General features: G+C 28.6%; 1 protein-coding gene across 17 annotated transcripts in view; it reads left to right on the top strand.

Annotated features, from left to right (window-relative positions):
* LOC107454390 (neogenin) overlaps positions 1-21,834 on the top strand; it is a 232,969-nt gene that overhangs the window by 199,745 nt on the left and 11,390 nt on the right. For 9 of the 17 annotated variants that reach the window (XM_071178777.1, XM_071178781.1, XM_016071579.3 and 6 more), the window contains exons 7-20: positions 1,232-1,507; positions 6,353-6,545; positions 7,681-7,835; positions 8,898-9,029; positions 10,160-10,315; positions 10,393-10,442; positions 11,219-11,363; positions 12,245-12,355; positions 15,370-15,564; positions 16,636-16,731; positions 17,819-18,044; positions 19,256-19,458; positions 20,418-20,609; positions 20,688-20,823. In XM_071178777.1, coding sequence (XP_071034878.1) covers positions 1,232-1,507; positions 6,353-6,545; positions 7,681-7,835; positions 8,898-9,029; positions 10,160-10,315; positions 10,393-10,442; positions 11,219-11,363; positions 12,245-12,355; positions 15,370-15,564; positions 16,636-16,731; positions 17,819-18,044; positions 19,256-19,458; positions 20,418-20,609; positions 20,688-20,823 — 2,266 coding nt within the window. The remainder of the gene's footprint in view (positions 1-1,231; positions 1,508-6,352; positions 6,546-7,680; positions 7,836-8,897; positions 9,030-10,159; positions 10,316-10,392; positions 10,443-11,218; positions 11,364-12,244; positions 12,356-15,369; positions 15,565-16,635; positions 16,732-17,818; positions 18,045-19,255; positions 19,459-20,417; positions 20,610-20,687; positions 20,824-21,834) is intronic. The other 8 variants (XM_071178784.1, XM_071178787.1, XM_071178779.1 and 5 more) reach the window with 1 other exon arrangement.

The raw sequence follows: 21,834 nt of genomic DNA, 5'->3' as shown, positions 1-21,834 counted from the left end.
TGATAAAAGTTATTTATTGAGGACGAAGTTATTTTCTTATTGTTTTCCGATATCAAAAATCGATTTTGTTACATGAATTTATGTATCATGTATATTTGAAAACTTTTTAGTCAATTTTATTTTCTGGATGAAATATGGGCGTCAATGAAAGCTGAGGCGTTTCTATTCTATTTTATCATTATTCCAACAGTGTAAAATATTTTTGTTGTCTTAATTTGATGACAAAAATTATAAACATAGTAATTATTGACACTTTAAGCGATAAACTACTGTATCAACTAATTACAATGCAAGTATAATTTTTTTTATTTCTCATTTGTATAAAATCTTTATGAATGAAAAGTAGTATTTGAATTATTGTTTTGCACTTTAAGAAATTCGACTTATGTCGGCACATTTTTTTTATAAAAAAAAAGCTCAATGAGAATTTTTATTTGTTTGGAATGTTTAAAAATCTATAAAACCTTAGTTTAAAAATCTATAAAATATTTTTCAAAATAAGAAGAAATTTCTAATGCATAAATTTCCAAATTTTTTTCGAGATCAATAATGCGATTACCTGTGTTTTAAACTAAAACCTTAAAAACATTAAAAAACAATGAAATGGAATTAAATACATTGTTTAATATAGAATTTTTAAAGAAAAATTCTAAATGTTAATACTTAAAGCTTGATAAAAATAACAAATTCAAACTTAGACCTTAGTTTTTAGTTCAAAACATCGGTAACACTATACAAAATCTACGCTCAAAATTTCAAAGAATTCTTTAATAAAATTTTTTTGTAATACGTGTTAGCTTAATAAAATTTTTACAAAATCCACGTTTTTCAGAAAATACATTTAAAATGCAAGAAAAATTCAGAAACGTAGGAAAATACTGGCAACAAAAAAAGTAATGGTTCAAAAACTTATTTTTGAAAATGAATTTTATTCATCTTAAAATTTCATTTATTCTAACTAATTAAGGTTTCAAATACTCATAGCAAAACAAAAAATCATTTAGGCTTCGTTTTCGCAAGTTTAATTCCGGTTTCACATACAGCTGTAATTTCATTTATAAAAATCAGAGATAAAAATTTTAATGGGTTTTGGAAAGCTAATGAACTAAAGTTTAAATTATAATAAAAAAAATTATAATATATTTCTCAATATTGCCGATTTTCACCCCCAGTCGGATACTTTAAAACATTTATAATCTTTAACAAATTTGTGATTTTATGATTGTTTCAGTGCCGCCAAGATTTACCAAGAAGCCTAAGACAGTATATGCTTACGAAAAAGAGGATGTTGAGCTTGAATGTGAAGTGTATGGTAAACCAGAGCCACAAGTCCATTGGTTAAAGAACGGTGACGTCATTGTTCAGAGTGAATATTTTAAGCTTGTGAATGGTTACAATCTCAAAGTTCTTGGTTTAGTCCGGTCTGATGCTGGAGTTTATCAGTGTTTTGCTACAAATCCAGCTGGGTCAATTCAAGCTGTTGCTCAGTTATTACTTCTACAACCAGGTAAATAATTTAATTACAAGAACCGATAATAGCGTTAAATTACGAGAGTAATAAAATTAACGCTTTTATTTAATTCTCAAAATAAGAAAAATGTACAATCTTATTCTTAAACTTCATTTGTTTGATCTTGCTGATCGAACAGTAAATATAAATGTGTTTCCCAGCAACGTTTGTGAAGAAATATTCGTTTATCAATAGATTGTGGGAGTGTAACATTAAAATCATATAGATAAAAGAGACAATATTGTAAATTTGAGGATAAATTAGATTTTTCAATTCTCTATTAAATAAACATTTCTAACACAAATTTTATCTTATTTATTATATTTAACTTATTATCTATTATTTATTATATATTTAACTTATTATCTATTATTTATTATATATTTAACTTATTTATCTAATGGGAAAACGATATCCACAAATGTGTTTCCCAGCAATGTTTATAACTTTCCTAAGAAACAAAATGTTTCCAACTTTAGATAATACTTAAAGTAGGAAACAAAATATTTCCAACTCTAGATAATACTTAAAGTAGGAAACAAAATATTTCCAACTTTAGATTAATAGTAAATGTTAAAAGAATATGGAGGTGCAATATTAAAAGATCGTAAAATTAACGGGAAAACGGTAACTGTAAATGTGTTTCTCTGCAATATCTGCATCTTAGCCGGGAAACAAAATGAAATTATCATTTTCGTAAATTTATAGAAAATATTTATTTTGGTCAAATTTTTTTGACATCATTTGACTCTGAAAATATAATTTTAAAAGATAAAAATATCAATAGCGTATATATGAAGCGGATTTTGATTTTTTTTCATTACTTTTTTAAATGAAATTTCTCAATCAAATCTTTCCATCTTGTTAATCTAATGGAAAATCAGTATCTGTAAATGTGTTTCCCAGCAATGTTTATAACTTTGCTAGGAAGCAAAATGTAGTTTTCTCAGTTTAACTTAATAGTAAATGTTAATTAGAATGAAATTTTTGTTTTATCTTTTGAATGTGGAAATGCTATAGTAAAAGATCTCCCAATACATAATATCCTACAGATGAGTCTATACTAGTTTTTTCTTTCACTTCTAAAAAAATTTCTTACAAACGTTTTGATCTCGTAGATCTAACGTAAAAACAGCATCTGTAAATGTGTTTCCCAGCAATGTTTCTAACTTTGCTAGGAAGCAAAATGTAGTTTTTTCAGTTTAAGTTAATAGTAAATGTTAATTTGGATGAAATTTTTGTTTTATCTTTAGAATGTGGAGATGCAATATTAAAAGATCGCACATTACGTAATATCCTACAGTTGAGTCTAAACTAGTTTTTTCTTTCACTTCAAAAAAAAAAAAATTTTTTTTTTGCAATTTTGATCTTGTTGATTTAACGGAAAAACAGTATCTGTAAATGTGTTTTCCAGCAATGTTTGTTACTTTGATAAGAAGCAAGATGTAGTGTTCATGTTAAGTCAATAGTAAATAATAATTTGGGTGAATTTTTTTTTTTTTTTTTTATCTTCTGAATGTGGAGATGCAATATTAAAAGATCACACAATACATAAATAATATCCTACAGTCGAAGCTAAACTTGTTAGTTCCCTCACATTAAAAAAAAAAAAAAATCTTGCACACGTTTTATTCTTGTTAATCTAACGGTAAATCAGCATCTGAAATGTGTTTCCCAGCAATGTTTCTTACTTTGCTAAGAAGCAAAATGTAGTTAATAGTAAATTCGTGTTAAGTTAATGGTAAATAATAATTTCGATGAAATTTTTGTTTTATTTTTTCATATGGAGTTGTAATATTAAAAGATCGCACAATACATAATATGCTACAATTGATGCTAAACTAATTTTTTCGCTAACTTTAAAAAAAAATCTGACAAACGTTTTGATCTTATTGATCTAATGCAGTGTTTCCCAAACTTACGACTTTTGACGCTGTGTACCACTAATAAAAAAATGAATGTATTTTTTTAAAAAATATTTTTATAAACATATTTTAGTTATTAACTGTTAACTCTGCAGAAAAAAGCCAATAGAAAAATACGTAATCGTAAAACTTTGTTTTTAAATAAAATTTTTTGAAATTTTTGTGTTGCAAGATATTTCGCATAAGAATTCGTACACCCGCTAAACTGTTCCTGTACCCCTTGGGTTACACGAACCACACTTTGGGAAACACTGATCTAATGAAAAGACAGTGTCTGTAAATGTGTTTTCGAGCAATGTTTGTTACTTAGGAAGCAATATGTAGTTTTTCCATTTTTAAGTTAACAGTAAATGTTAATTTCGGTGGAATTTTCGTTTTATGTTTAGAATGTGACTATACAATATTATAAGATAGTACAATATATAATATCCTACAGTTGATGTTAAACTAGTTTTTTCACTCCCTTTTTTTTAAAAAAAAAATTCTTACAAACGTTTTGATCTAAAGGAAAAACAGTATCTGTAAATGTGTTTCCTAACAATACTTGTAATTTTGTAATGAATAAAAATGTAGTTTATATTTTCGTAAATTAAAAGGAAATATTAATTTGAGTGAAATATTTGTTTTATCACTGGACGGTGCAAGTGCAATATTGAAAGATAAAATTCTTATTACTCTTATTAATTCTTATGTACATTAGAGTCTAATGTAAATTTTTAAGTTTTTTTTAAATACAATTTTTTACTGGGCAAAACTTTAAATTGCCTTGATCTAACGTGAGGAATAGTATCTTTAGCTACAATAATGCGGTGTATTCTATTGCAAAGTTATAAATATTGCTCTGTTTCACAGCAATATTTATAACTCGGCTCGGAAGCAAAATGAATATTGTGGCACCCAAGCTTTTTTTGTCTTAACTAATGGGCCAAATTTTTAAAACTGCCGCTATTTCCCAGATTTTAAGAGTCAAGAACCCAATTCCGTCGAAAGAAATGAATGTTTATTCATACAAAGTACGTTTTTATGTCTGATTTCTTAACTTATACATCCACTTCACTAACTAATAAGAATAATTAATATTAGGCACTCGCACTATTGAGATTGAGCCCTGGTAGGTGAAAATCCGATCAATAGATTAAGAATCATTCATAGGTATTCGATTTTTTTTGGTGCATTTTATACAAGGTCCGGCTATTAATTTCCAGGACTGACGTAACTGTAGGAGAAAGAAAAGCCGGAAGATGGCGCTAATGATTGCATATTGAAGAGTGTTCTCTTGCGCATGTGCAGTGCAATCGGCGCCATTCTGAAGTGAATGGTTCTCGTGGAAAAGCGCATTAAAACGGAGCTCTTAAATTCCTGTTGTCGAAGTGAAATGGAGCAAAGAATTAACATTAAATTTTGCTTCAAATTGGGCAAGACAGCTGCAGAAACCTACAAATTGTTAAAACAAGTTTACGGCAAGGAAGCATTATCTCGCTCAAGAACTTTTGAATGGTTTAAACGCTTTCGAACGCGAAAGCGTGGAAGATGATCCGCACACAGTTCGTACGCAAGCCGAAAGCAATTGAAAAAGTTCGCGTCCATGCATTGCGTTTGCCTGTGAGGCGATTCTTAGCTCAGCAAGGTGTCGTTGAGTCGCAGCATCCACCATACTCGCCAGACCTAGCACATACTTTTTCCTGTTTCTTAAGCAGAAAAATTCACTGTAACGTTACAGTTACCGAAAACTGTAACGTTACAGTTTTCGTGAAGGCTTCGACATCCTGAAATCTTGTTCCCTTCAGTGAATTTTTCTGCTTAAGAAACAGGAAAAAGTATGTGCTAGGTCTGGCGAGTATGGTGGATGCTGCGACTCAACGACACCTTGCTGAGCTAAGAATCGCCTCACAGGCAAACGCAATGTGTGGACGCGAACTTTTTCAATTGTTTCCGGCTTGCGTACGAACTGCGGCCGAACTGTGTGCGGATCATCTTCCACGCTTTCGCGTTCGAAAGCGTTTAAACCATTCAAAAGTTCTTGAGCGAGATAATACTTCCTTGCCGTAAACTTGTTTTAACAATTTGTAGGTTTCTGCAGCTGTCTTGCCCAATTTGAAGCAAAATTTAATGTTAATTCTTTGCTCCATTTCACTTCGACAACAGGAATTTAAGAGCTCCGTTTTAATGCGCTTTTCCACGAGAAACATTCACTTCAGAATGGCGCCGATTGCACTGCACATGCGCAAGAGAACACTCTTCAATATGCAATCATTAGCGCCATCTTCCGGCTTTTCTTTCTCCTACAGTTACGTCAGTCCTGGAAATTAATAGCCGGACCTTGTATATTAGTGCATCTTTCTTTATCAGTGCATATAGTGAAAGACGAAAAACAATTTCGCTAAAACATAAATAAAACAATATTATTTACGCATTTTTACTTAAACTAAGTGGAGATTTATTTTTGGTTTTTCATATCCTTTTTATGTATCTCTTTAGTTCTATTTTTTGTTTTTCATTTGCTACAGTTATTAATGAATTAAAAATATTTTATAAACTACAGTTTATAAGATATTTTTAATTTAACTATTTTATGTTTTATTTCACTTTTATTATGTTATATTACTCCTTGTTTCTTTTTGCGTGCAAAAAAAATATTAAGACATTTTTTTCTTTTATTTTTTTCCATCTATCTTTGCTTTTCTATTGAACCTTTCATCTTTACTCATATTTCCTTTACTGTAATTCCTCCTAAAATGACATTTTTCATAACATACTAATTTAATCATTATTTCTCCTCTTTCTGCATTAATTTATGAATCTCTACTAACTAAATCAAAATTAATCTTCTCGGATTTCTAATCTCACCCGAAATCCAATGGGGTCTTTCTCTCATTTCCTGTTCTGTGCTATCTTTCATCTACTATTTGCATGTTAGCCACGCCTTCTCCAAAACCTTCCTCCTCCACAGGTGATAAGCCGCACAGTAAAGATGTTCCCACAACTCCTGTTGACGTCAGAGCGGTCATCGTTTCCACCAGATTTGTCACCCTCTCTTGGTCACCACCGGAAAGGACAAATGGAGAAATTATCGCATATTCAGTGTATTACAGAGAAACAACATCAACCAGGTACGAATATTGGTACTTTACTTAAATGTATCGCAATGTTTTGTTCAGTTTCACCAAAATTTAAAAAGATGCTAAACAGATCTATGGAATAAATTTTTTTCTTTCAAACGCAAAGTCACGTTGTCTCTCCTGTATAAGACTTTAATTAAAAAGAATTAAATTCGTTCAATTGATATTTTTGGGATACTTCTCAACATTTTAAAATTTATATTTGGAAAAAAACATTTGATGAGAAAATATACCTAACTTATGATTAAAATAAATCTACCTCTAAAATCTTCATAATTGAATAGCCTAATGGAATAATTTTAAAATCATTCAAGTTTAAAAACATGTTATGATCTGCTGAAAGTAAAGATAAATTAGTTTACTCAGCAGAATTTGTAAATAAAAAATAGGTTTTTGAAACAATTAATGTTCTTTTATTCTCGACTAAGATTTTTAATTGTGTGCAAGCATTTCTATATGAAATAAAATACTTGAGGAGAAATGGCCTAAAAGTAACTTTTATAAGAGCAAACTCTCAAGTTAAACGCAAATTGTTGCGATTCTTAATTAGATTTTATTTATTTTCCTAAACATTTAACAAAATAATTTTTGGCCATCCTTGTAAAAATTTATGGAAATATTTTGAAACTACACGCCTTTGTATATAGTGTCCAAAAATATTTACAGCTTTTTATTCTTACAAAGAAACAAAACGTCTTAACTTAAAACTTCAATTAATACAAAGTTTTGATATTTTTATATAAAAATATTTTAATTGAAGTTATTAAAAAAACACTTTAATTAATGCATTAGAATTGGATCAAAGATCAGTATAAATGTACATAAGTATAATTGATTAATGTGGTAAATTTCAATCCAGTTTACTTTAATTAATGCATTAGAATTGGATTAAAGATCACTATAAATGTACATAAGTATAAATGATTAATCTGGTAAATTTCAATCCAGTTTATACTAGTATTATTTCTTCAAATTTACGATAAAACTAAACTGTTTTGATTCTAAAAACCATTTGAAAGTCTCACTGAGAAAAAAAAAGCAACTTAATTGAAAACTTCAAAAAAAAAAAAATGCAGAAACACTTGGAATAAATGCCTAAAGTAAATATTTTTCTTGGTGTTTATAGGGAACGCGTGTTAAATACAACTCGGCTTAGACTAGAAGAAATTAATATTCAAGGCCTGCAACCTTCGACGAAGTACCAGTTTCGTGTTGTGGCATATAATCAACAAGGACCTGGAATCAGCTCTGAGGAAGTAGTGGTGGAAACTCAGGGAGAAGGTAAGCAGCAGATTTTAGTTAGAAAACTAATAAAGATAGTGTACACAATATTTTAACATCATTTCGTAAAATTTGAGTAAGATACTAAAAACATATATTTTGATTTTTGTTAATGTTTTCTTGTTCAATTTTTTTTCTTCTCTATCTTCCCTTTATTTATTTTCGTGGGAACAAATTATTATATATTTTAAAAAATAAATAAAAAAATAATAAAGTGTATACACTAAATATTTTTAAAAAAGCGTGAAAGGAAATTATGGTTTAAATTATAATCTTTAACTACTTATTAGTTTAAACAAAAGTATTTTTATATAATGGCTTTTTGTGAATAAATTTAATGAAGGACGTTAGTTATCAAAATTGAATGATTAAATTGTTATTGAATTAATTTCATTTTAGAAAATTTAAATAGCAATCACCATAAAAACTATTACAACATTTAAAAATAATTCCAATTATGAAACAAATTATAAATTTTGATAAACGTTTGTTTTAAAAAAATATTGTTTTTCAAATTTTTTTGTGAAAAAATCAGATTGCATCGGTAAATAAGTAACAAATAAGTGTATACTATATATATTGTTAAAGTTATTTTGCGAAACTTAGATAAAATTAATAGTTAACTGTAAGTAATAGTAGATGAATAATAATTTTAGTTTATTAAAGAAATTTATTTTTTGCGTTGAATTAAAGAAAAGTATCAAACATTACATGAAATATTTTCTTTGTAACTTTCAAAAAAAACATTTAAAAATGAAATATTTTATTATAATATTCAAATTGTGGTTTTCTCCAATAAAACAGATTTTTAGAATTCAAGGAAGAATTCTACAATTCTTATTGATACTTCATAAAATAATTTTAAAAATATGAAATAGAGCTCATTCATTCATTTCTGATAAATGTATTACCAGAGCTCATTCATAAAATTTCTTTTTAAGACATTTTTAAGCTTAAAATTTTAAATCCCTAAAAAGTAATTAAACTAGTATTTTAGATTGTTTTTATAATGAAGGAAAAGCATTAAATAAATCAGAAATTAACTTAATGTTATGTTTGTAGTACACGTACCAGGATCTCCAAGAAATTTGAAAGGTGAAGCCCTCTCCCCCACATCTATTCATGTCCATTGGGAAAACCCCGAAACGGTGCCTGAACCTGTTCAGAAATATAAGTTATTTTATATGGAAGAAGGTTTGTATTGTTTTAAATTATACAGACAGTTATTATACAATAAAATTTTATAAAATGTGCCCTTTTCGAATTTTTTTCATAGTTATTCTTGCAATTAAAGATTTGTGTTCTTGAAGCCATAATAATTTAGGTTCATCTTTTCCAAGAGAGAAATATGAGCTTTTTCAAATTTTGCTTTGACAGGGTGTTCCGTAATGCCCACTCTTAATATATAATTTTAGAATCCTTTTTAAAAAAAGAGGCACCCACTCTGTGTGGTGGGTTAAATCTCCGCCTACTCGATTCTTAATGTAGTGCGAGGTTCGATTCCTCGTGCTAAATTATGAGAATCGATCGATCTCCGCTTTCTTTGACATGTTTTAGCAGTTCGGAATTAAGGCCGATTTTTTTCGCTCATTTGCGTTTTTATTGGTTAATAAAAAATAATTTTAAAGATTTAGTTTTAATTATTTCATCTCGTTTGTTTTTTTGAAGTATTAGTTCATAAATATAGGGTGTTCCGTTATGTCCACCATAACTAGTTTTAGAATCTTTGTAAAAAAAAGGCACAAAAAAATGCACGTTAGAAGTAACAAATCAATATGTAAGCAGGGAAAAAACAAAAACGTTATAAAAATTAAACAATTCTCTTTTGAACTAGGTGGAACTAAAAATATAATTACGTGCTTAAATGGCGAAAGAAACTAGAGAGGAGTTGAAAGATTATTAACAACATCTCAAAGTTTCCTCTAGCAATCAAACGGGTTTCGCTGTTTTTTAATTGTGCTTAAATGCCAAAGGAAACTAAAGAGGAGTTGAAATGTTGTTATTATTAACAACATCTCAAAGTTTCCTCTAGCAATCAAACGGGTTTCGCTGTTTTTTATTCTACCTTTTTTTATAGTATTCGTTAGCCTTCGACAGAATTTGTATTTTCTCCAGCTTAAATATTATTTTTTTGACCCCTAATGTAGAGACTTTTTTAGAATATAGTAGGGGTAACCATTACAAAATGCTCTTATATATGTTTTGGAGTTTCAAAGAAAAATTCTATTAAATACTATTTTTTAATTAATGACTGAAAAACTTTTATACTAAAAACAAAGTATTTCACGGACGAGACATATTTCTATATAACTTAACTGTTTCAGGTACATCGGAAGAAAGAGAGGTATCAATTGTTGAAACTAGTCACACTCTAAGAGGTCTACGGAAGTTCACTGATTACAACTTTTGGGTAGTAGCTTTCAATAATAATGGTGCTGGACCGAACTCAGATGAAATATCAGTAAAAACCCTGTCTGATTGTAAGAATATTAGCATTCTTAAATAGTTCTGTGTTTTAATTTGTTCTCAAAAATGATTAAAACAAATTATCTTTCAGTTCCCAGTGATACTCCGCAGAATGTAACAATTGAAGCCTCTAGCTCAAGTGTAAATATTTTTTTTACATTTTTTATTTAATTTTTGTTGTAAATCTGTTTTACAAATCATAAACAATTTCTACATTATTTTTATGATTAAAAAAGAATATCTCTTTTACTCAAAATAAATAAGAAAAGTTTATTTAGAAAAAAAAATTTCAGTAAGAAAAACTAGAAATAAAAAATAAATAAGAAAAACCATTATAAGTAAAACTGCACTAATAAACGTGTTCTAATGATCAACATGCCAAAACTATTTAGGGATTGGATTTCATTTTATATTCATAACTGAAATTTATGGTTCATGTTTAAGGATGAGAGCCCATAATAAATTATCAATAAGGGTCAACTAAATAATTATTGAAATCTGTTGAATGACTTGTGAGAAAGATGATCACATCAATGAGTTTGGTTGCTTAATGAAATTTGGGGGAAGTGTCTAAATAAAGCACTTCCAGCAATCCAGGTTTTAGGTTTTAATTTTTACCTTCATTGGTAATGTTTTTGTTTTCATCTAACTTCGGCAACTTTTTTTTTTCTCATTTACTGTTGATCGTTCTGAAGATGTATGTTTTAAAGGTATTTAAATTGGACGAACTTTAGTTATATTGCTGATTTAGATCAGAGGATTATCATATGTCCTGTTGTTATAGTTTTTAACATATTTTCAAAAGGAAGAAACTTTCAACTGAATTTAACACAAATGTAGAACCAATTTACATTCTTATCTTATACAAATTCGTTTCTGCTTAATCTAATTTAAATATTGCTTACAATTTCTTGCAGACAATTATTGTTCGTTGGGAACCTCCGCCTAAAGAAACTCAAAATGGCGTCATAATGGGATATAAAATTCGATACAAATTGAAAGGAAGCCGACGAGGCGATACAGTTACGACAGATGGAAACAGGCGATTATACGCTCTCACTGGTAAGAAATAAACTCAATTATATTATAAAATCTCATTTTATTTTACTTACGCCCAATTTGTAGCTATTAGTTTTATTTTATTTCAGCGTATTTGAAATAATTTATCTTTTGAACCTTAATATTTAAGCTTTTATTGTTTAATTTTAATTTCTTTGTCATTTATAGTCAATCAATGATAAATTAAAATATTTAACTCAGAAAACTTTCTCTTTGAATAAAATCCCGTCTCGTTTTATAGTTAAACTAACAATGCCATTTTAAAAAAGATAGAATATATATTCGCAAAAATAAAATATTCATTAGTAAAAAATTGCTTGAATTTTGGTTAAACATGTCTCACAAAAATAGGAAGATACTGCTGTTGTCATTTCAGAAAACTTTCGCTTTTATAATTTAAAAACAATTGAATGAAACAATAGGAAATTTCGCAACAATGTTTTCAAAATGTTTAAGAAACCTTCTTACATCAAATATCATTAATAAGTCATTACTTTTGAGCTATTTTATGTCAAATTTAAATAATTTTTCTCCTTGGTGTTTTTTTAAAATAAGTTTTTTTTTTAAAAAAACAGAACATTGTGTTTTTAGAAAAATTCTACGCATCTATATCTGTTATTTTATTCCATTAATTTTCTGTTTTTTTTTTAATAAACAAAAAATTTAAATAACTTCTGTTACTGAATTTCTTTTGTTTAACAGAATGTTTCACTTACTTCATTTTAAATCGTCTAAATTTATTATCTAAGCATTCAGAAGTTATATACCATTAAACTATTAAAACCAAATAGTTTTTAAGCATAAAAAGTAATAACCATAATTAACTACTAATAAACAGATTAACTAGTTTTTTAAATAATAAAAAATTGATGAATTCATTTTAGGTTTAGAGAAAGGTGCCCAGTACAGTATTAAAATCTCAGCCTTAACAATCAACGGAAGTGGTCCTGCCACAGATTGGATCATTGTAGATACATATCAAAATGACTTGGATGGTGAGAATAGTTTAAATTAGTCATTTTCCCTATAAAATAATATATTCTGTTTCAAATTTTATTTTACTTGTCTGATTTTGCATATTTTTTTTTCTTTTCCAACTGAATAAGATGAGAAGAAGCAGCATCACTTTCAGTTGCAAATTTTGAAATCGAGGGTGCTCTGTAAAGAACGCCTTTATTATAAATTTTCAGCAGTGAAGTGAAAAATAGTTACAATAAGCAAATACATATTTACATGCACAATAGTTACAAATTAGTATTTAAGACAAGAAAAAAAGAAAATATTAGCAAATTCCGATGAGAAAAACTGGATTAAATACCACAAAATTAGTTTGATTGCCTGATGAAACTTGGAGATGTTGCTAATTATCTCCTTTCAAACACTTTCCTTCAGCAATTAAACATGGGTTGTTGTTTTCCAGTCTTTAATAGTTATTAATTTTAATTTCTGTAGTGACTTTTATTTTTTTTCTTGTTTAATTGATATCTTGTAGTATATATGTGTATACTTCTTTCATTTTGTTTTTGACGAGGGTCCTAAGAATATGGAGTAAAGAATGGCCGTAAAAAAAACTTCACATGAATAAATTTTGTCCGAAAATAAAAATTTGTTCAAGCTTGAATTACAGCTTTTAGGACCATTATTACGTTTTGAGTTCAACAAAGATACAATATATTTGTTCAATGAATTATTAGTGACTTAAAGTCGTTTAAACAAATACCATCAAGCATAAATAAAATTTGTCTGAAAATTAAAAAAATTACCCACCTCAGTTATTACGTTTTGAGTTAAAGAAAGCTTCAGTATCAATGGATTTTTTAGTGACTTAAAGAAATTATAATAAAATTACTAACTCTTTAAAAAAAAGGGTAGTAATGTAGGTAGCTTAACAAGGTAAAAGGCAGCTTAGACAGTTTTTGAAATGATAAACTGCTGTTTGTAGAAAATGCAACACCATGAAGGAATCATCAGAATCAAATGAAATATTATTTTAATAATGGATATAGGATATTATGCAAATTAATAAAGTTTCAGAGCCATCGCGCGTGCGTGGCGCGCGCAGCGCCCTCTGAATTGATGCTGAAAGCGTATAAATAAAGTGCTGTAGCGGGACGTTGAAAATAGTCTATGATTATTTGTTAGTGGCAAACGTTTAGTGAGACCTGAGTATGCCTCCACGACGGAAGAATAAGAAATTCAAGCAACTTACGGAGTTTGAACGAGGGAGGATAATCGGCCTTCGAGAAGGAGGATTTTCCTATCGCGCAATAGCAGCTCGTATGCAGCGGAACAGTTCCACAGTGATGCGAGTTTGGAAGCAGTGGACCGACGAGCACCGAACAACTCGAAAAACAGGCACTGGACGACAGAAGGTGACGTCAGAGCGCGATGATCGACACCTGCTCCGCATGGCGGTGAATGATCGCACAGCTTCCTCCAGGCAGCTGGCAGCACATTGGTCTACTGCTACAGGTGTACAATTGTCGGCTTCGTCAATTCGTCGTCGTCTGCTGCGCCGTGGATTGCGTGCAAGGGTGCCATTATACAGGATTCCCCTCACGGCGGATCATCGACGGCTGCGTCGGCAGTGGGCTCTTGAGCACAGAGACTGGCGAGCTGATTGGCACCAAGTTGTCTTTTCAGATGAATCACGCTTCAATTTGTGGACCCATGATGGCCGTGTTCGTGTTAGACGTTATGCCGGTCAACGCTGCCTTCCTGAGTGTATTATTGAACGACATAGTGGTCGAACACCCGGAGTTATGGTCTGGGGTGCGATTTCGTATCATGGACGATCCAATTTGATACGAATTGAGGGTAATCTCAATAGCAACAGATACGTCCGTGAAGTGCTACAGCCCGAAGTCGTTCCTTTCCTTCAAGGCATCCCTGGAGCTATCTTTCAGCAGGATAATGCACGCCCACATGTTGCGCGGACTGTTAGAGACTTCTGTTCAGCACAACGCATGCAACTTCTTCCTTGGCCTGCTTATTCGCCGGATATGTCGCCTATTGAGCACGTGTGGGATATGGTTGGTCGGCGTCTCACTCGTGATCCGCGTCCTGCAGTTTCCAAAGACGAACTTTGGTTGCGCATACAAGCGATATGGAATTCTCTTCCTCAAGCAGATATTCAACATCTGTTTGACTCCATGCCACGTCGTATAGCAGCACTTATTGCAGCGCGTGGTGGCTGCACCAAATACTGATTTCGGACGCTTAATTTGTTTCTTTTGTTTTGAAAATTTCATCATTTATTTGTATCAGTACAAGTCGTTTCTGCATTAAATTTCATTTGATTCTGATGATTCTTTCATGGTGTTGCATTTTCTACAAACAGCAGTTTATATACGGATCTAAACAACTGTGGTAGGTTTAAAAAGTGTGGTCCACAGATGAGATTGTTTCCTCCTAAGCATTTGTTAGTAGTTTAAACAATAGTCTACATTAATGGTTTAATTAAACATTCATTAATATAGGTTTGCCTTTGCTTTTGTTTAATATTTTTATAGTCTAAAAAATTTCCTTTCTTTATAAATTACATTTAAAATGTTTGATATTATGTAGTTCTCTCTAAATGATATGTATTTATGTAATTGTTATTGCACATTATAATAATAATTTAAAAGATATATTGATTTAATGTTTTGTTATTATCTTTTCACACATTTCTCTATTTTTTGTGACAACTAACAAGTAATTATGCCAGTTTAGTCTTTTGCTCCTTTTAATATAATTATTGCTGGAATTTAATTTTGTATGTAAAAATCAGCGCATGATTTGTTGTTTGTAATAATAGTTTTATTGATGCATTTCCAATTCAGAGTGCATAATTTATTTCATCTGCAATTTTGTACAAAAATCATTCTGAAATTTATTATTTAGCAATTTCAATTTTTATTACTGTGAATAGAATCCTGAACACCTAGAAAATTTTAATTATTCTAATATAGAATAATAATTGTTACCTAATATTATTTAACGCTAATAGTCTGGTTGTTAAATACAGAAACTAGAGTGCCTGACAGACCAAGTTCCTTGCGAGCAAAACCCACTGCTGATACAATCTATGTTGTGTGGACACCCCCTCGAAACCTAAACACCATGATAAGGGGGTATACGATTGGATGGGGCATTGGATTTCCTGACGTATACACCAAAGTCTTAGATGGAAAACAGCGATATTACAATATAGAAAATTTACGTAAGTTTCTGTTTCAATACTATTAGCTTTTATTATTTTCTAGCTTCAATTTGAACAATTATCATGAATTTATTAACTTTGAGAAAAAGATAAAATTCAATGAAAAAAAATAGCACTAACAATCATTGGTACGAAAATAACAAAATTAAAATTCATGAATTAAAATCCACAAGTGTATATTAATTTTTAAGTGTATATAAATTTTTTAATTCATTTATTTTGAAAATTAATCAAATAACCAATAATATTAATCCAGCATAGAATAAAAAAAGACATTAACATTACATAAAATTGATTTTTTTTTAGTTGAAAAATTTAAACCTTGCATAGACTGCAAATACAGATTGTTTCGTAATTATCATCCTTAATATATAATAATTTTTAGAATCCCTGTCGAAAATGGAGTGCAAAAATCATTCACATAAAAGGTTCTAAATAAATATTAAAGCGAGGATGAAAAAAATAATATTAAAATCTAAGGAATGACAAAATATGATGAATTGGGAAAAGATCAGATTAAAATGACGAAACCAGTTTGATTGTCCGATAAAACTTGAAGGTATTTCTAATAATTGTACGAAACATTTCCTTGTTCCTTCTGTGCATTCAAACTGGTTTTTAATCTCTCTTTTCTCATTAGTAATTCGCCATGTTTTGATGAGGCTTTTTCCTAATATAAATATTAATTTGCGACCTAGTATGTGATCATAAAACCATATATTAAGGGTGGTGATTACGGAATACCCTGTGTATTTTTAATACATTAAAAATAACTTTTCTTCATTTATTTCGAAAACCAAATAAAGTTTATTTAAACCTTTAATTTGATTTTGATAAATAAATAAGTTTGATTTTAATGTTAATATTTTTAACAATTTGAAAAATGTTCCCTAAAATGTTTAGATTTAATTGAACGTGAGCGTTAAATTAAATGCCATTTTTTATTACACCGATAAATTACAATACATTAGGTGACACCACAAAAGGGCACAATTTGTATATAAACGAAACCTTTTGAATTTATTTCATAATAATAAATATTTTTAAACATCTGTTACTAATATTTTGCAGAACCCTCTTCTGAGTATGTTATCAGTTTGCGAGCCTTTAACCAAGTCGGTGATGGCATACCCATTTATGAAACTGTGAAAACGTTAATACAAGCCCGTGAGTATCGATTCCACTTTCTTATTCTTTTATTGTACCACATAGGGTGATAAAAATATACCTTGCACACTGGTAATAATAACTCCACAACTATCGAAATCTCCTTTTTACTGTAATGAGAAAGCTAAATTCTTTTACATTGTGAAATCAAAATTCAAATATTTTAAAAACAGCAATTAATGCATTATGAATCTTCATTAGAAATTTAGTTACTTATTTATTGGAAATTTAGTTACTTATTTATTAGAAATTTAGTTACTTATTTATTAGAAATTTAGTTACTTACTTCAAGACGTTTAAAACTCAATTTATTAAAATTAAACTCATTTTTAAATTGTAACATTTTTTACCAATGTAATACCGACATCTTACATATTGCTTTAATATATATTTTTTTTATGCTACAAGTTATGATACATTTTTGGAAGAAACTACAGCAGTAATTGACACCTAAAACATATTATAATTATTATGCAAATCATCAATATTATGGAAATAAAGCACTGATGTTATTGAAAAAGAGATTTCTATTTTATCAATTGATTTTTGCTTTTATGATATGTGATAAAAAATTAACATAGAATTATATTTTTGTAAACCTAGAAACACTGTGAAGGCTAAATATTATAACTATGCATAAAAATAACCATTTATTTTAATACTTTAATTTTGAAATCACCTAAGAAATTCCTGTGATCTTTTCGAATTCCCTAGTTCCTTCATGTAAATCTGTTATTAATCATATCACCTAAATAAAATGATGGGAGCAAATATTGCAAATCGTAAAAATATTTCATCTAAAAAGTATCAAATCCAAATGTAAATAGTATCTTAACATCCTAACTATAGACAAACTGTTTTTATTATTATTTTAATCTTTTAATTCTGATCGAAGTCAAAAATGATTCTTCAGAGTTTGATGTATATAATTATTTCCTTTTTATTTTGCTAAGACTCTAAATATGAGTACTAAGAGCTATCATTAAAAAACACTCTGTAAATTATAAAAAGGATTTTATCAGATCCACTAAAATATCTCTTAAAGTCTTTAATTATTTAATACTGAAATATTTCTCAAATATTTTAGCACCAGAGCCTTTGACACCTATGCTGCCGCCTGTAGGCCTCAAGGCTATGGTTTTATCCTCATCATCTGTTGTCTTGTACTGGACGGACAGCACTTTATCTCGAAATCAGCTGGTTACTGACAATCGATATTATACAGTGCGTTACAGTCCTTATTCCACTTCATCTAGCTCCAAATTTCGATATTTTAATTCCACTGACTTGAACTGTATGATTGACGATTTACGGTGAGTTTTTCTTCTGCATTTCTCTGAAAATTAAATTGGCACATTTTCTTGTAATGATTAGTAATGTTAAAAAGTTTTTTAACAGTTGTTTGCTATAATTAATAAATAGGTAATATTATTTCCAACCTATTAAAACTTAAGTTTTATATTTTGCATTAAGTTTTGATTTTTATTGTACTTGAAAAAGAGTTTTAAAATCTCTAATTTGCAGTTAAATTAAAACAATTTGTTAACTAATTTATAATTATTATTAAATGAAAAGTTCTGAACAAAAGCGAAAATTCCTATCTAGGTTCATCAATTTTTTTTTAAATAACAAATAATGCTTAAACAAGAAGTATTATTTGAAAGGTAAATAACCACTAGATAAATTAGAAATAGGTAAATCAGAATCACTTATTGTAACAATAAATTTTGCCAAACGCAAATTTGGCAGGATTTTCTTTTCTTTTCCATAATTTTTTTTTTTTTTTTTTTTTTTTACTTGAAACCTTTCCCAATTTAATTTAAAATACTACACAACACATGTTTAGAAAAAGGACTTCTTAATTTGCCTGTAAAATATATATTCATAAAAAATATTAGAGATTTTTCAAGAATAAGAGTTAACATTAAACCATAAATTAGACCTGATTTATTTTCATTCATTTTTATTTCTGATAAAAATCAAGCTGAATAAACTTTAGAGTGAATTTCTTTCATTTAAGAATTAAGCACTCGTATTTTAAAACTAAAATCTGTTTAACAAAATTTCTTTTTAATCAATTATCTTAAGAGAATTAACTATCTCAGTATATTTCATAAAACTCTCAATTTGTAAAAAACTATTTTTCAAGAATTTGATTAGCAGTTGATGATCTATTATCTTTTAAATTATGGTCCTCATATCTCGATAAGAAAAACATTTGGATTGATTCCAGTGAGAAAAAAACTTAAATTTTGAAATAAAATTATTTTTAAAAATTAATTAAGGGAAATTTGAAATTTTTTAAAAGACAGAAATATTATTCAAATGTTTTTCTTTACTTTAAAATCCAATGCAAACAACAGTGCTATATTCAAAATATTACAAGCACATTCTTTACAAATATTTAAAAAAAATTGTCCTCAACAATTTTAAAAATCAGGAAGTTGTTAACAAATTTTATGCTTTTGAATTTTTGATACTTCACATTTTGAGAATTAAAACAACTATTATATTTTTGTTATAGACCAAACACTCAGTATGAGTTCAGTGTGAAAGTCGTCAAAGGTTCAAGAGAAAGTACATGGAGTATGAGTGTAATAAACAATACTCTGGAGGCTTCTCCATCATCACCCCCACGAGACTTAACTGTGATACCTTCTGAAGATGATGTATCATCTGTAACATTGACTTGGCAACCACCTAAACAACCCAATGGTCAAATCACAGGTGAGAATATTCCCTGAAGCAAAAAGTGTTCAAAACTGAGACCCATGTTGCTAAACAATCTAAGATCCCACAGAAGAATTAATGTCCAAATCCTGATGAATTTTTATACGTTGTTAATAATTGTTTCATTGTGTCGACATTAATACATAATTTAATATTAAACTCATTCAAGTTCCTAGTTTTGAATTTTTAGTTTATTAAATAAAATTATTTGTCATTTAAAAAAATTTTAGTAATTCAAGTAGGGGAGTTTATTTGTAAATTATCAAAAGTCTTGTTACAAAACATTAGATATAATTCTTTTCATGAGCATTAAATAATATTCATAAAAACAAATATATTTTATAAGAATTGAATTATTTTAAAAAATTGTTTTCTTTACTGAAAAAATGGTTTTATGGGAATGGGAAATAATTGCTCGATAAGTTTGAATTTTTAAACATCCTTTTGTCCGAAATTGTATAAGGATTTCGTTTGAATGCAGAAATTAGGTAAAATCACAATTAAATGAGATTTCAATTATTATTAATCTTTAAATGTATAGCCTTCACTCTAAATAGTTTTCCCTTGAAAACAGGTAGCTCATAACTATTAAATAATTAAAAAAAGTTGTAAGAAATATATCTAAAAATGTACATAAAAAAACATTTTAAGTACTGTTTTGAAAGTAAAATTAAAGTGAAAAGCAAACATTTCCTTCAATTCCTAAAGTTGCAACCAATTATTAAAAGAATATTTCATACTTGGTTACTTAAAATTACTCACTTAAATATTAATTTACCACCCGTAATGTGTCCTTTTTTGTATTTCATTTTTATAAGGATTCTAAATATATACATTAAAGGTGGTGACTACGAAACACCTTGTATACTTCAATTATTCTCATTAAAAACTGAAATTCTATGACATTGTTTATATCAAAATCTACAGAATTCAATTGAATAACATAACCTTTTCAGGATATGTGGTCTTTTATACAACAGACAACACACAGGACAGAGATTGGATTGTTGATGGAATAATAGGAGATAAATTATCTTCTACATTAAGAAGTCTGTTGCCAGATACTGTTTATTACTTCAAAATCCAAGCTAAAAATTCTAAAGGTTATGGTCCATTTTCATCTGAAGTTGTGTACAAAACACCACCAGGTATTTAAAACACAATTTTTAAAAAATCTGAAAAATTTATTTTTGTATGTAGTTATGAAACATTTGTTTCCTTTATAGGTATGGCAAACAATTTTTTATACATCATCATCGCAGCTGTCTCAGGTGGTATCGTAGTCATCATCCTCATCATCATAGTGTCAGTAACTTGTAGACGCCGGCACAATAACTACCTTGCTCCAGTACAAAAGAACAGGTGACTACTGATAAATTTTGATTTTAGAAAATAAATTTAAAATTTATGTGTGTGATCTGCTAATATCACGCACTAAACCTTTTGTGGAGAAAAAAAAAACATTTTTAATTTTTTACAACAAATTCAGAGGTAATTTGTTAATGAATTTAAAAATACTAAATGATTATATAAAGTAAGTTTTTTAAAAATAAAGTTTAGAAGAAAAAAAATATGTTGCTTTTTGTTACTATGCCACAAGTTATTCTGTTATCATACATACTTGTAAAGATTAATATAAGAGAGATTACGGTAATGTTTGCAATAATTAAAGCTGGTCCGAATAGATATAAAGAATGTCCCATCAATTAAAATTCATTTAAACAAGTAATAATAGGAAGATAATCACAGTTAGTCAGTTTAAATGTAACTTTAAGTATTTGATTCTTTTTTTAATTTTGAACTTTTTCATGGTATATCTTTTTAGACCAGTGCTCTTTATTTAAAAGGCGTTCTGTTGTAATGACTGCCCTTAATATATTTAACAAAAAAGAAAATGAAGTAAACAACTATGCAATATTAGGTGCAGGAAAACACAAACATTTCCAAACAATGATCTATCATCATTAAAATCAGAAAAGGTATAAAAGGAATTAAAATCATCAGAAAAAAGTTTGTCTCTTGCTGGATTGAATGCATTTTCCTTTCAACTTGGAATCATTTTTAAATTTTTCCTCCTCAAATAAACTGATTTTAATTCCCTCCTTTGTTTTTATTAACCTTATTAGTGATTGGTCAGAATTTGAAACAACTCTTTTGTTCCATCTCTTACAATTTGTGGCCTACAAATGCGCTGAGTTTTTTTTACTTTGCAGAGATTTTATATATTAATGATAGTAATAATGGAACATCTAGTATGGCAGTGATTTTAAAAATCTTTAAGACTGCTTTTTTTAAAGAAAAAAAATCCAACTGGTCGATTTTCATCCACAAAAATTCCTTATTTAAAAACGTATTAGTTATCAGTGAATTGTT

Source organism: Parasteatoda tepidariorum, chromosome 3 (genome assembly GCF_043381705.1).
Source record: "Parasteatoda tepidariorum isolate YZ-2023 chromosome 3, CAS_Ptep_4.0, whole genome shotgun sequence".
Taxonomy (NCBI): Eukaryota; Metazoa; Arthropoda; class Arachnida; order Araneae; family Theridiidae; genus Parasteatoda; species Parasteatoda tepidariorum.
This window is presented reverse-complemented; position numbering and strand designations above follow the sequence as displayed.